Source organism: Phyllostomus discolor, chromosome 7, assembly GCF_004126475.2.
Source record: "Phyllostomus discolor isolate MPI-MPIP mPhyDis1 chromosome 7, mPhyDis1.pri.v3, whole genome shotgun sequence".
Lineage (NCBI taxonomy): Eukaryota > Metazoa > Chordata > Mammalia > Chiroptera > Phyllostomidae > Phyllostomus > Phyllostomus discolor.
The window spans coordinates 46,525,594-46,540,116 of NC_040909.2; the positions used below are offsets into that span (position 1 = coordinate 46,525,594).

The window sequence follows — 14,523 nt, forward strand, 5'->3', positions numbered from 1 at the left end:
AAAAAAACAGGCTAAAATTTCGGCATATAATGCTTTATTATTTCAAAAAGGTAAAAGCATAACTGAAACACAAAAAACGATTTGTACGGTGTATGGAGAAGGTGCTGTGACTGATTGAACATATCAAAAGTGGTTTGTGAAGTTTCGTGCTGGAGATTTCTCTCTGGATGATGCTCCAGGGTTGGGCAGACTAGTAGAAATTGATAGTGATCAAACTGAGACATTAATTGAGAACAGTCAATGTTATGCCATACAGAAGATAACCAACACACTCAAAACATCCAAATCAATAGTTATTGGTGAAAATGAAAAAAAATGTGTCTTTTATTTTAGGGAAAAAAACTAAAAACTAAACAGACCTTTTGGCCACCCAATACATTAGGCCACTCTACCAAGCCTGGGCGACATAGCAGCTCTACCTAATACATAGAAAGAAACACAGCTTGTCTCTGCATTTTGGAGGCTGCCAAAATGCAGAGACAAAGAAACAGGTCACAAATGGAAGAAGAGAACAGATCTTCAGAAATAGAATTAAACAAAATGGAGACAAAGCAATCTACTTGAAGCAGAATTCAAAACACTGGTTGTAACGATGCTCAATGAACTTAGTGAGAACTTCAACACCACAAAAAAGGACCAGTCAGAAAAGGATACACTAACTGAAATGAAGACTAATTTATAGGGAATCAACAGTAGAGTAAGTGAAGCTAAGAATCAAATCAGCAAGTTGGAATATAAGGAGACAAAAAGTATTCAATCAGAAGAGCAAAAAGAAAAAAATTTTAAAAAATGAGGACATTAAAAGGAGCATTTGGGACAACTTCAAGCGTACCAACATTCCCATCATGAGGTGCTGGAAGGATAAGAGAGAGCAAGAAATTGAAAACCTATTTGAAAAAATAACCAAAAACTTCCCTAGCCTGATAAAGGAAATAATCATACAAGTCCAAGAAGCACAGAGAGTCCCAAACAAGATGAACTCAAAAAGGCCCACACCAAGACACATCATAATTAAAATGCCAAAGGGTAAAGACAAAGAGAGAATCTTAAAAAGAGCAAGAGAAAAGCAGTTAGTTATCCACAAGGGAACTCCCATTAGACACATCAGTTCAAAGTGTCTATTGAACTTCCGGCCAAGATGGAGGCATAGGTAGACACACTGTGCCTCCTCGCACAAACAAAATAAGGACAACAACAATTTAGAAACAAAATAACAACCAGAACTGACAGAAAATTGAACTGTATGTAAGTCCAACAACCAAGGAGTTAAAATAGACACATTCACCCAGACCGGTAGGCAGGGCGGAGACAGACGGCCGGGTGAAGAGAGGTCGAGGCACAAAAAGCGGTGGCACCGGGCGCACAAGACGGCAACGGGCGGACCCAGGGCTCAGGGTGGCAACAGGCAGACCCAATGAGACAGCAATTGTGAAGTGAGGCACTGCTCTTGAGGCAGCTGGCTGACTGGGAGGTCCCATATTCGCTCGCAGACAAACCAGGTGAAACTGGGGAGCGAGACAGACCACATGGCCCAGGGTCACAGCGCCAGGAAATAAAGCCTCAAGGCACCTACTGAAAATACCTGTGGCAGTTGAGGGGCTGGGAGAGACTCCCAGCCTCACAGGACAATTTGTTGGCGGGACCCACAGGGTCCTGGAACATACACAGGCCCACCCACATGGGAATCAGCACCAGAGGGCCCAGTTTGCTTCGGGGAAGTGGCAGAGGGTACTGGGATCCGATAGAGGGTGCAGTGGATGCCATTGTTCCCTCGCAGACCCCACCCCCACATACAGCATCACAACCCAGCAACTGGGTTGCCCCGCCCTAGTGAACACCTAAGGCTCCACACCTCATAAGTAACAGGCTCAACAAGACAAAAAAATGGCCCAAATGGAAGAACAGATCAAAGCTCTAGAGCAAATACAACTGAGTGACTAAGAGATAGCCAATCTATATGATGCACAGTTCAAAGCACTTGTAATCAGGATGCTCACAGAATTGGTTTAATTTGTTTGCAAATCAGATGAAAAAATGAAGACTACACTAAGTGAAATGAAGGAAAATGCACAGAGAACCAATAGTGACGGGAAGAAAACTGAGACTCAAATCAATGGAGTGGACCAGAAGGAAGAAAGAAACAACCAAACAGAAAAGAAAGAAGAAACAAGAATTCAAAAAAATGAGGAGAGGCTTAGGAACCTCCAGAACATCTTGAAACATTCCAATATCCGAATTATAGGGGTACCACAAGGAGAAGAGGAAAAGCAACAGGTAGAAAAGTTATTTGAACAAATAATAAAGAAGAACTTCCCCAATCTGGCAAAGGAAATAGACTTCCAGGAAGTCCAGGAAGCTCAGAGAGTCCCAAAGAAGTTGGACCCAAGGAGGAACACACCAAGGCACATCATAATTACATTAGCCAAGATGAAAGATAAGGAGAGAATCCTAGAAGCAGCAAGAGATAAGGAGACAGTAACCTACAAAGGAGTTCCCATCAGACTGTCAGCTGATTTCTCAAAAGAGACCTTGCAGGCAAGAAGGGGCTGGAAAGAAGTATTCCAAGTCATGAAAGGCAAGGACCTACATCCAAGATGACTCTATCCAGTAAAGCTTTCATTTAGAATGGAAGGGCAGATAAAGTGCTTCTCAGATAAGGTCAAGTTCAAGGAGTTCATTATCACCAAGCTGTTATTTTATGAAATGTTAAAGGGACTTATCTATGAAAAAGAAGATAAAAAACAGGTACAGTAAAATGATAGCAAACTCACAATTATTAACAACCACACCTAATACAAAAACAAAAACAAAATAAGGAAATGGCTAGAACAGGAACAGAACCACAGAAATGGAGATCACATGGAGGGTTAGCAACAGGGGAGTGGGAGGAGGAGAGAAGGGGAAAAGGTACAGAGAATAAGTAGCATAGACAGTAGATAAAAAATAGACAGGGGGAGGGCAAGAATAGTATGGGAAATGTAGAAGCTAAAGAACTTATGACATATGGACATGAACTAAAGGTAGGGAATGTGGGTGGGAGAGGGTGTGCAGGGTGGAGGGGAATAAAGCAGGGGAAATGGGACAAATGTAATAGCATAAAATATATGTTTTTTAAAAAAGTGTCTGTTGAGCTGATTTCTCAACAGACACTTTGCAGGCCAGAAGAGAGTGGCAAGAAATATTCCAAGTGATGAAAAGCAAGGACCTATAACCAAGATTACTCTACCCAGCAAAGCCATCATTTACTATAGAAGGACAGCCTTGGCTGGTGTGGCTCAGTGGACTGAGTGCCTGCAGACCAAAGGGTCACCGGTTTGATTCTCAGTCAGGGCAATGCCTGGGGTATGGGCCAGGTCCACACCACAAGATTGGGGGCATGCAAGAGGTAACGGATTGATGTATCTCTCTCTTTTTTTAAAAAAAGATTTTATTTATTTATTTTTAGAGAGGGAAGGGAGAAAGAGAGAGAGAGGGAGAGAGAGAAACATCAATGTGCGGTTGCTAGGGGCCATGGCCTGCAACCTAGGCATGTGCCCTGACTGGGAATCGAACCTGCGATGCCTGGTTCGCAGCCCACACTCAATCCACTGAGATATTCCAGCCAGGGCTGATGTATCTCTTGCACATCAATATTTCTCTCCGTCTCATTCTCTCTCCCTTCTCCTCTCTCTAAAAATAAATAAATAAAATCTTTAAAAAATTAAAAATAGAAAAAATAGAATAGAAGAACATATAAAGAACTTCCCAGACAATAAAAGAGTTCATCACCAGCAAACTAGTATTATATGAAATGTTAAAGGGTCTCTTTAAGAAGAAAAAAATATCAAAAATGTGAACAATACAATAGTAATAAATACATATCAACAGTTGATTCTAAAAAACAAAGTAAACCAACACGCAGAACAGAAACAGACTCATATATACAGAGAATATTTTGACAGTTGCCAGATGGGAGGGGGACTGGCAGGATGGGTGAAGGGATTTAAGTACAAATTGGTAGTTACAGAATAGTCATGGGGATGTAAAGCACAGCATAGGGAATATAGTCAATACTATTCTAATAACTATGTATGGTGTCAGATGGATATGAGATTTATTGGGATGATCACTTAGTAAGTTATATAATGTCTGATCACAGGGGTGTACACCTGAAACTAATATGTAATGTATGTCCACTGTAATTGAAAACAAATTTTTAAATGACTTTTTTAAAGAAAATAAGAGAGTAAGTTCCTAAGGAGTTATGTAACAGGATATTCATTGCAGTACTGTTCTTGCAGTAGTGAAAAACTAGAAACAACTTCAATGTCCACCCACAGGGAACTTGTAGGAACGACTGTGGTATAGCCTTCTAATAAAATACTAGGCAGCCTCTTCAAAAAAAAAAAGATGTGCCAACCTGGAAAGATATCCCTCATATATTAGGTCAAAAAAGTAAGTTGTCTAACAATGGGGACAGTCTGATTCCATTTCAGTTACTTTTTAAAAGTATCTTTGTGTGTATGTGTATATATACACCTAGAGTTACACCTGCAAAAGACAGGAAAAAGCCTGGAATGCCATGCCCCAAATTGTTAGCAATGGTTATCTCCAGGGGATTAAAATGGATAGGAGAAAGGGATTTCACTCATTTCTTGTTTGATTCTTTAAGTAGAATTATGGGCAAATTTTACATTTTGTATTTTTCAAAATTTATCAAACTAAAAAATTAAATGAGTCTTGGTGTCATAATAGAATCTGCAGGTGATTCATAGCCTCTGACTTGGTGTGTGGATGCCTGACACTGCAGAAGGCAACCAACCTCATGGAGTGAATTAACCTCATGGAATACAAAAAGTCAGTCACGCTAGCATCTGTATCACATAGTGCCTTTTGCAGTTCTTAACTGGTTACTAGTGATTGTGATGATTATCAAAGGAACAAGTTCCAACAGAGAGAACTCATCTTTTTTTTTTTAAACTAATTTTTTTAAAGATTTTATTTATTTATTTATTTTTAGAGAGGGAAGGGAGGGAGATAGAGAGAGAGAAACATCAATGTGCGGTTGCTGGGGGTTATGGCCTGCAACCCGGGCATGTACCCTGGCTGGGAATCGAACCTGGGACACTTTGGTTCCCAGCTCGCGCTCAATCCACTGAGCTACGCCAGCCAGGGAGAACTCATCTTTTTAAAGATTTTTATTTATTCATTTTTAGAGAGAGGGGAAGGGAGGGAGAAAAACAGGGAGAGACACATCAGTGTGAGAGAGAAACATCACACTGGTTACCCCTTGCCCTGATCAGAGACCAAACTGACAACTTAAGTCATGTGCCCTGACTAGGAATCAAACCAGTGACCTTTCACTTTGCGGAACAATGCCCAGTCAACTGAGCCACACCACGACAGTGCCAGAGTGAACGCATTTTAAATGGGGCTCATTTAACCATAGCTGCTTAGGAAAAGCTACCAATAATCTCTCAGGACGCACATCCTGTGGCTACAGGTAGTGGTTTTCAAAAAGTCAATCCCTTAGAGCCATTAAGCCACTTTTACAAATTAATATTAAGAAATGATAGATTCTTTCTCATCTAGTTCAACCTTGCCCACAGAAGGGACCCAGAATTTTTAATTGTCCACCCAACACCAACGATTATTCACTTTTACCAGCAGCTACTTACAAAGCTGCATTGAATTAACCTTGCTCCAAATATTAAAAACAATTAGTTCCAGAATATTCTTTACCTTTCCTTCAATAATCCGATAAACTAGAGAATTCATGTCTTTTGCATTAAAAGCATGCTTCAGGGTGGCCATTTCATAAACACAGCATCCCAGAGCCCAAACATCAGACTAGAAAAGAAAAACAGTAAATGGTTATATATCAGAATGCCTTATTTACATTTTTCCTCTTAAAAAAGAAAAGACATTTTCCTTAAACCAATTCACAGAGAATTCTTTGACATAACTATTCTGAGGAGCTTTGAAATTATGAATACTGTTCTCAAAAGAAGGTGAGCTGGGCACAGAGCCCAGTCCTACCTTATAGTTGTAGGGTTTGTTTGAGAACAGTTCAGGGCTCATATAGTAGGGTGTGCCAATGAGGGTGCTGGCCATGTCACAATGGTTTTCTAACACTCGGGCAATTCCCAGGTCACCCACTTTGATGATGTTTGTTCTTGTTAGGAAGACATTTTGAGTTTTCAGATCTCGGTGAAGGATGTGCTTTTCATGTAAATACTGAATAAAGAAAGAAAATTTCATTAAATATAAATACACTTACATGCTCATTTATTCCTGACTTCTAATCTACCATCAATAATTGCATGAGTTAAAGAGTCTTAGTTACCTACATATCAAACACTGTAGTTTTATAGTCTCTAAATAAAAAGTCTAATTTACAACTTTCCAGAGTAAAAAAATTGCCTCTCCCTGACCAGCATGGCTCGGTTGGGCATCATTCTGCAAAGCAAAAGGTTTGCAGGGCACATGTCTAGGATGTGGGTTCAGTCTCTCTAGCTGGGAACACATATGAGAGGCAACTGACTGATGTCTCTCTCTCACATTGATATTTCTCACCTTTCTTTCTCCCTACCTTCCTCTCTCTCAAATAAATAAATAACTTTTTTAAAAAATTGCCCTGGCTGGGTAGCTCAGTTGGTTAGAGCATCTTACCAGGTATGTCAAGGTTACAGGTTCAATCCTTGGTCTGGGCACATACAAGAATGAACCAATGAATGCATAAATAAATGGAACAACAAATCGATGTTTCTCTATCTCTCTCCCCCTGCCTCTCTCTCTAAAATCAATCAGTAAATTTAAAAATTTCAAACATTAAAATGGAAGCAATGGCAACCATGATGACGGTGATGGCAGTAGAGTGGGCAGTGCTGGGCAGAGTGGGCTGGGCAAGTCCACAATGGTGAACACACTGTTCAAGTCCAAGATGTGGAAGTCCACCCCACCTGGCCCAGGGCAGGCACCCATTTCCCAGATGCTGTATCTACACTCAGTGACCCATGCTCACACCTGCAAGTCCTGAAGGATATCACCACAATGTCCACTAAGAGAATTGCCTTGTCTGAAAACCCAGAGAAAGCCACATGCTGCCCTGTGGCCTGACTGGGCACACCTGACCCTGACCCCCACCAGCTCCCCAGCCACCCCTGAGCCCTCTAAAGCTCACTGATGGGCCCATAACAGCTCCACAGAGTACTAAGCATAGACACACCCTAAGCACCTGGGGTTCCCCAAGTGCTCAGCAGCTCCCCAACAAACACTTGTGTACTACAGCAGGTGTTAAGGTGGACATTGCTTTTAAAAAAGATAAAAAAAAATTAAGTTCCATGCATTAATTTGCCCAGGTTCCTTCACAATTGTTCACCAACCATTATACCACTTAGTGTTATATGGATCCAGTTAAAAAACATGCTTACAAACTCCCCCTGAAAGTAGAAAAACCAACTTACACAAGGTCAGGTGCACATTCCTCTCAGATTCATAAAATTTGCAGCTTAATAATATTTTCAAATATAATAAGTTCACTTTTATTTAGAGAGTCCTAGAATTTAAACTACAAGATCAATTAATTCTAGACAAATCTGCCCAGTTCTAGAGTATTTCATAGACAGTCTCACTCTTGAATATGTGTATATTTAACCACAAACATGTTTTGCATTTCCACTCACTATGCCACAGGTTTAAAGCCCAAACCCCTACAGTTTAGGCATACTAATAAGCCCAACCACCTTTCAGTATGAAACAGCTGACCAGCTGATAACTAACATGGTCATTCTTTGCTCTCTGTAGACTCAGGGCCCTTAAAATGAACTTTGATATAAATACTAAAAAGAATATAGCCCTGGCTGGTGTGGCTCAGTGGATTGAGCGCCAGCCTGTGAACCAAAGGGTCATCAGTTCAAACCCAGTCAGGGCACATGCCCAGGTTTCAGGCCAGGTCCCCACAGGGGCACACAAGAGACAACCACGCACTGATGTTTCCTTCTCTTTCTCCCTCTCTTCCCTTCTGTCTAAAAATAAATAAGTAAAATCTAAAAATCAAATTAAAAACAACAACAACAAAAGAATAGAAAACTGGCTTTCCCTCTAATTAGACATGAAATCCATGTGTACTTCATATCCCTTATTCAGAAACATTCCAATGATACAACACAGGTGACTGGGTCTGCTTCATAGAGGAATTAAAAAAATACATTTTTTCATGTACACATTTAGGGCAGAATTTCCATAAAACCCACCTGCCATTCCCCGTCCCCTCAGAACAAGGAGATGCTAAGAGTCTGGACAGTACCTGCAGAGCCATGGCAATCTGAACGAACCACTCCACCACCTGAGTTTCAGGCAGAAGCTGCCCTTTCTGCTCCTTGAGCTTTCGGTATAGGTCACCTCCTTCACAGAAGCCCATGACAATGTACAGCAGACCATCTCCTCCCTCCCACGACTCCTTGTAGGTGACAATATTGGGGTGTTTCAGCTGAGACAAGAGCTGTGCTTCCTGTTCAGCAGCTCGCCGCTCTCGGCTGGAGGCATTTCGGAGGTTCAGTTTTTTGATGACATACTACAAAGAAAACACATATTTTTACAATGCGCAAATAAACATACAGTTCTATAGGTTCAGAAGTATTTAGGATTCTCCTGAATGTCCTCAAAACTAATCTTCTGGAACCTGTCCAATAACCTAGTCATTTTATTATTCACAAAGCACAAAATTGGGAAAAAATAATTTGTTATCACTAACAGTGCTCTTTACAGGTTAGACTTAGAGCAGGGGTTGCAGGGGGCTGTCACCAAAAATTTCTGCAGACAGAATGGAGCCATGAGTTGCATTAAGTACTCAAAGGGATCCATAGCCCAATAAGGTTAAAACTCACTGATCCTCAACATACATTATTCCTATTTTTAAAAAAATCAATATCCTCTCACACCTAATACAATGCCCTCAACCAATCAAAAGACCATACAACTCATTACTTAACAAACACACATATAAATGTGCATTGTAAAATGTGAGCTACTGATCAAATGTGAGGGGCTATTATTACAGACACAACCCCATCCTCAACTCAAAAAAACCAATGACCTAGCCCTGGCTGGCGTAGTTCAGTGGATTGAGCACGGGCTGCGAACCAAAGCATCCCAGGTTCGATTCCCAGTCAGGGTACATGCCTGGGTTGCAGGCCATGGCTCCCAGCAACCACACATTGATGTTTCTCTCTCTTTCTCTCTTTCTCCCTCCCCTCTCTAAAAATAAATAAAATCTTTAAAAAAATAAAAATAAAAAACAAAAAATTTAAAAACAAAACAAACAAAAAAAACCAATGACCTCCCTGACCTGAGTGACTGGCACAGGAAATAAGGCAGAATAGGTGAGAAAGCCTTATACTTAAGGAGACATCTCTAAACTTGTCTGTGGCAGACCCACTGCTGGTGTGATTATTAATGGCACTTCCTTTTAGTTTCAAACTTGTCCCAGTTTGTACAGCACATTAGTCACCCTATTTATAAACCACAGTAAAGAACTAGCTCGTTATCCTGGGGTTGGGATAAAGTGCTTTAAGCAAAGGAGTGACTTTAGATACAAGTTTTAGAACAATCACTAAGACTGCACTGAAAGGGATGGACTGGAGAAGAGCAAGTCTAGTGGCAGGGAGGACCAGTGGGAAGCCTTGACAATAGTTTATCTAGAGATAATGATATCCTGGTTTGGGGTAGTACCAGTGGAGGGGGAGAAGAGCCTGCTGGCTGGGTAGACAGGTGAATGGGAGTGGGGGAAACAGGAGAGTCAAGAATGACCCCCAGGTGTCCAGCATGGGCAACTGGTTGCTGGTGCTACTACCTGAAATAAGGATCATGAAAGAAGGTTTGGCGGGAAGGTGAGGAGTTGAGTTTTAAGGCCTTGAGGCCGCAAGTGTGGGGCCTGTCGTTAAAGGAGTAATATTTGCCAGGCGCTGTGTTAGGTTCTGGGAATGCGTGATCTCATGGGATCGCTGAGCGAGGGAGAAAGTGTAGATAAAGCACACCAACTAAAACTACAAAGAAAAACTACAGGGTGTTCGTCCAGGGTGCATATTACAGTAAGGCAGGGCCTGTCTTGGTAGTCTAGGACATTGGCCCAAAGGAAGTATCATACGAGGTGAGTCCACTTCAGCCACCACGGGGCCTAACATTTGGATGGCGCCCTCGGCGAACCCCTGCATGCCCTATGCCCCTAGATGGACCCCTAAACTCAGCCGACCTGCCTGCCGTCCCGCCGGTGCCTCACGAGCGTCACCTCCCCGTAGCTGCCCCTGCCCACGACCTGCAGGTAGCTGTAGGCGTCCAGGGGCATGTTCCCGGCGCGGGGCAACAGTCGCGGTGCGGCAACGACGGTGGCGGAAGGCAGGGCAGCAGGCCACAGCGAGAGGCCCAGTTCATGCCCGGTTAAGCTGCGGTGTCCCAGGCTGCAAAGACGGCCTGGCCCACGCGGGAGGACGAACTCACGGCCCAAGGAGACGCCGCTACCATAGCGATCCCAGCCGGCGCAGCTCCGCGCATGCTCTGTCTGTCCCGGAGGCTCCACTGAGTGATTCCGCAACCTCGGGAGGACCTGCCATAGAGAGAGACGCAGGGCGGCCAGAGCGGATCCACTGGCCCTTGCGCGAACTCTCAGGCTCAGCTCCACCGCCACGAACTTCCGGGTTCCTGGCAAAATAAATAAAGCTACGGAGGCTTTCGCTTATTGAGTACTTGTTCTAAGCGCTTTACAAGTATTATCCATTCGTTTTATAAATATTTATTGGTTGCCTGCCATGTGCCAGGCCGACAAACTCATTGTTCTCCTGGAGCTCACATTCTAATGAGGGTGAGCGGTAGGGACGGACTCTTACAAGTAGCATTCGGTTTGTTTACCCCTTTGGTCACACGTCTGTCTGTGCATCCAGCAATCCATCTTATTTTTCACTCATTTCAAAGTAAATTGGATGTATCAGTACGCTTCACCCCTAAGTACATCTGCTTTTGTATTGAAAAATGTGAAGAACTACGTAATGACTCCATCCATTTCCCTGCATTAAGTGACTTGATCAAATTCTGGCGCGGCTTCTAACAGCCTAAGGCAGTGTACCTAGGAGGACCCTGGCCCTCCATTAAAGGCCTGCCTATGAGAGCTCGAAGCTGCCACAAGAATTTGTTTGCTCCAGCCAACGCCTCCTTCTCCTAAAGTATTTACCCACCACCCCCCAAAAATCTTGCAATTGCAAAGCCTTCCTGTGTCCTTTTGAGGGAATGGATATATTATCTCATACAATCCAGGAGTGTATTTCTCGAGGACCTGACTTCATCTCTTTGAAATATACGATTTCTTTTGCCTATATCTGACAACCAATTTTTTCCAGTGTAGGGCAATATCACCCTCTTGAAAATATATAATTTAGAGCATACTATTGTGGCAGGAAAAGAAAACTCCAAAAGTTTCTTATGCTCTGTAACTGTAACACTTGCAAAATTTCACACAGGACTGTAGAAGCTGACAAGTTGTAACCAAAGCAACGGCCAGTTACTCAAGGTTGTACACAGGCTCCCATGATAAGCTCCTGTGCTCTGTAGCTTCTGCAAATCCCTCCTGCGTTTTCTCTTTGTCTCCCATATAAGGTAGCTGGACCTAACTTCCGAATTCAGCTTCTGTAACCTTGCTTCGCCACGTAGGTAGGAACCCCGGGACTATTTAAACCCTGGGAGAGTGAAGATCGGTGCTCAGAGGATTTGGGTGTTAACCACCCCCTCTGGGCCCCCGGGTAATTAAGTTTGTGCTTCGTTATCTCCCCGCGTGTGGGTGGATTTTCCACAACACTATTACCCAGGAAAGTTAATTCATGCTCTGTCCCAGTTAATCCTCAGCCTCCTCCTGGAGTCAAGTACATTAGTTCATTGAATGCTTACGTCAACCCTGTGTGGTTGTTGCTCTTATCCTCCTCACTATACAGTTAAAGAAAACGAGTCCCTGGGAAGTTAAGCTCCAAACAATATTTTAGAAGCTTTAGGGCTTGCTTGCTCCTAATCCGTGCCCCCCCACCCCCCAGTCACTTGGCCTCATCTGCCCCCCCAGAAAGCTTCCCGGAAAACGACTCAGATTTCCTAGATGTTTATTTTAGTCCTTATCCACTCCTCTTCCCCTCAGCAGTCTTTGCCCCTCTGGGGAATCCTCTCGTTTCTTGGTTTCTAGAATCTTCCTAGCTCTCCTGCTCCCTTTATACACTTCTCTTTCTCTCTCACTCTCCCTCACTTTCTCTCTCTTTAAATTTTATTTATATTTTTTTAGAGAGAGGGGAAGGGAGGGACAAAGAGGGAGAGAAACATCAAAGTGTGAAGGAAACATCTGTCAGCTGCCTCTCACACACCCCCAAATTGGGGGGTCTGACCCACAACCCCAACCCAGGCCTGTGCTCTTGACTGGGAATCAAACCCTTCGGTTCTCAGTTCAGCACTCAACCCACTGAGCCACACCAGCCAGGGCCTCTTCTAGTTTCTTTTGACTTCTCACACTGGCCTCGGGTTTTGAAGTTTCCCAAGATTCTGTGCTTTGCCCTCTGCCTTTTGCCTCCCCCAACTTGCTCTTCATCAAATCTATCATTCACCTGGCTGGTATGGCTCAGTGGATTGAGTGCAGGCCTGCGAATCAAAGGGTCGCAGGTCTGATTCCCAATGAGAGCAATACCTGGGTTGTGGGCCAGGTCCCCAGTAGGGGGCACATGAGAGGCAACCACACATTGATGTTTCTCTCCCTGTCTTTCTCCTTCCCTTCCCCTCTCTCTAAAAATAAATAAATAAAATCTCTTTTAAAAAACCTATCCTTCACTCTATAGACATTTAGTATGGACCCACAGGGTACAAGGCTGGCACCCTGCCCTGGAAACACAAAATGAACAAGATAAAGTCCTGCCCCTGGGGGCGTACAGTCAAAGAGGGGGATGGCCATTAACCAATGAGGCATACTAACAAGTTATTCTTGCTAAGAGAGGTCAATGATGTGCAGAAAGGTCACTGGGCCCAGCCTAGGCATCCGGAGGAGGTTGCCCCACACAGGCATTGCATGGGCTTAAGTTTGAAGGAAAACTTTTTCAGTCAGAGGGGGCACCTTGTGCTAAGACCCAGTGGACTTCTTTTGTGTTTCCACCTCCACACCTCAGTGTGAACTCCCTGAACACTGAGTCTCGGCCTACCTGCTTCAACACCCCAAATCCAGGAGTTGGCATGGAGCTGGCACCCAGCCGATGTGAATGGATAAACTGAGGGTTGATAAATGAATGAGTAGAAAAGCACCTGCCTACACGGATCAGGAAAAAGTTTCTATGGTTGAAGCTGAGAGACCTAGAGGGGTTATGTCTGGGTTGACATAGAGGGGTCAACAGGGCCAGACTATTCAGGACCTGTAAGTGTGTTAGACAGGGAAAGGCCTAGAGCAGATTGGCTTTTTAAATAATGACTCTGATTGCTGCTATGGAATAGTCTGTGGGAGCAGAATGGAAGTAGGAGGAACAGACCTCGAGGTGATAGATAAGGGTAGCTTAGACTCAGTGGTAACTGGGGATTTGGAGAGAAGTAAGTGGACTAGAAAGATATCTGGAGGGTTGGGGTAGGGTGTCTAGGGGAGGGTGGCATCAGGATTACACCAAGCTTTCTGACTTGGATACCTGGAAGGATGGTGGTGGCCTTCATTGGGGCAGACAACAAGAGCGGGAAGACCAGGCTTGGTGGTGGGTATGCAGGAAGGGGAGAGAAAGGTCATGATTTCAGTTTGGACACATCAGATTGAGGGGCTCTGTGAAAATCAAGCAGGCAGTTGGCCACGTGGGTAGAGCTCAGAGCAGGTCTGGTCCTGGGTGCTGTCCTGTTGCACCAGCAGCACAGCTACCCTCTCAGGCCCCCAGGTTCAATCCTCAGCAAACTCAGCTGCTTTCTGTCCACCCCTCTCCTCACCAACCACATCTACAGTTTAAGTCAACCTTTCCTCTAACATGAAAATAATGACAGTATCTATCTCTTGGGAGGTAGTTGTGAGCAGTAAATGAATTAGGATTGAGAAGTCGGCCACGCACTAGTCACTGCTGGCTCCTCTCATATCCTGTATCCTCCCCAGTCCACACAAACATGTTTGCAGCACCTTCCATGGACCAGGCTCAGTGCTATCCATCTCTCAACAGCCCAGTCTTGATCTTGCCATACCCCCGCTCAAGTAACTTTAGTGTTTCCCACCCAAAAGACTGTCGTCCACTTTCAGACCCCTGCACCAGCCAGTCACAAACCACCTCCCACACTTCTTCCCCACCCTCCCCATCAGGTTCTGCTCCCATCGCATAGACAGCTGCACCTTCCCTGAGCATGCTTCACACTTACCCACCCGCTTTTCTCTCCCTCCCCTTCCCATCTACTTCTTCCTAAGTGCCACTCTATTTCCTGGACACCTCCTCCACGAGTCCTTCTCCTAAGCCATGTGGAAGATGAGTTCCACTCTTTCCAGATTTCTATTGCTCCTACATGTTCCTCTTTAGC

The 14,523-nt window shown here is 43.9% G+C and overlaps 1 protein-coding gene across 4 annotated transcripts in view; it reads right to left on the reverse strand.

The window, feature by feature from the left end:
* NEK4 (NIMA related kinase 4) overlaps positions 1-10,545 on the reverse strand; it is a 58,446-nt gene extending 47,901 nt beyond the window's left edge. For 3 of the 4 annotated variants that reach the window (XM_036030879.1, XM_028518302.2, XM_036030880.1), the window contains exons 1-4: positions 10,232-10,545; positions 8,288-8,554; positions 6,019-6,216; positions 5,722-5,829 (exon numbers count right to left, since the gene is read on the reverse strand). In XM_036030879.1, coding sequence (XP_035886772.1) covers positions 5,722-5,829; positions 6,019-6,216; positions 8,288-8,554; positions 10,232-10,324 — 666 coding nt within the window. In that variant the 5' untranslated portion in view covers positions 10,325-10,545. The remainder of the gene's footprint in view (positions 1-5,721; positions 5,830-6,018; positions 6,217-8,287; positions 8,555-10,231) is intronic. The other variant, XM_036030881.1, reaches the window with a different exon arrangement.
* Positions 10,546-14,523: the final 3,978 nt, after the last annotated feature.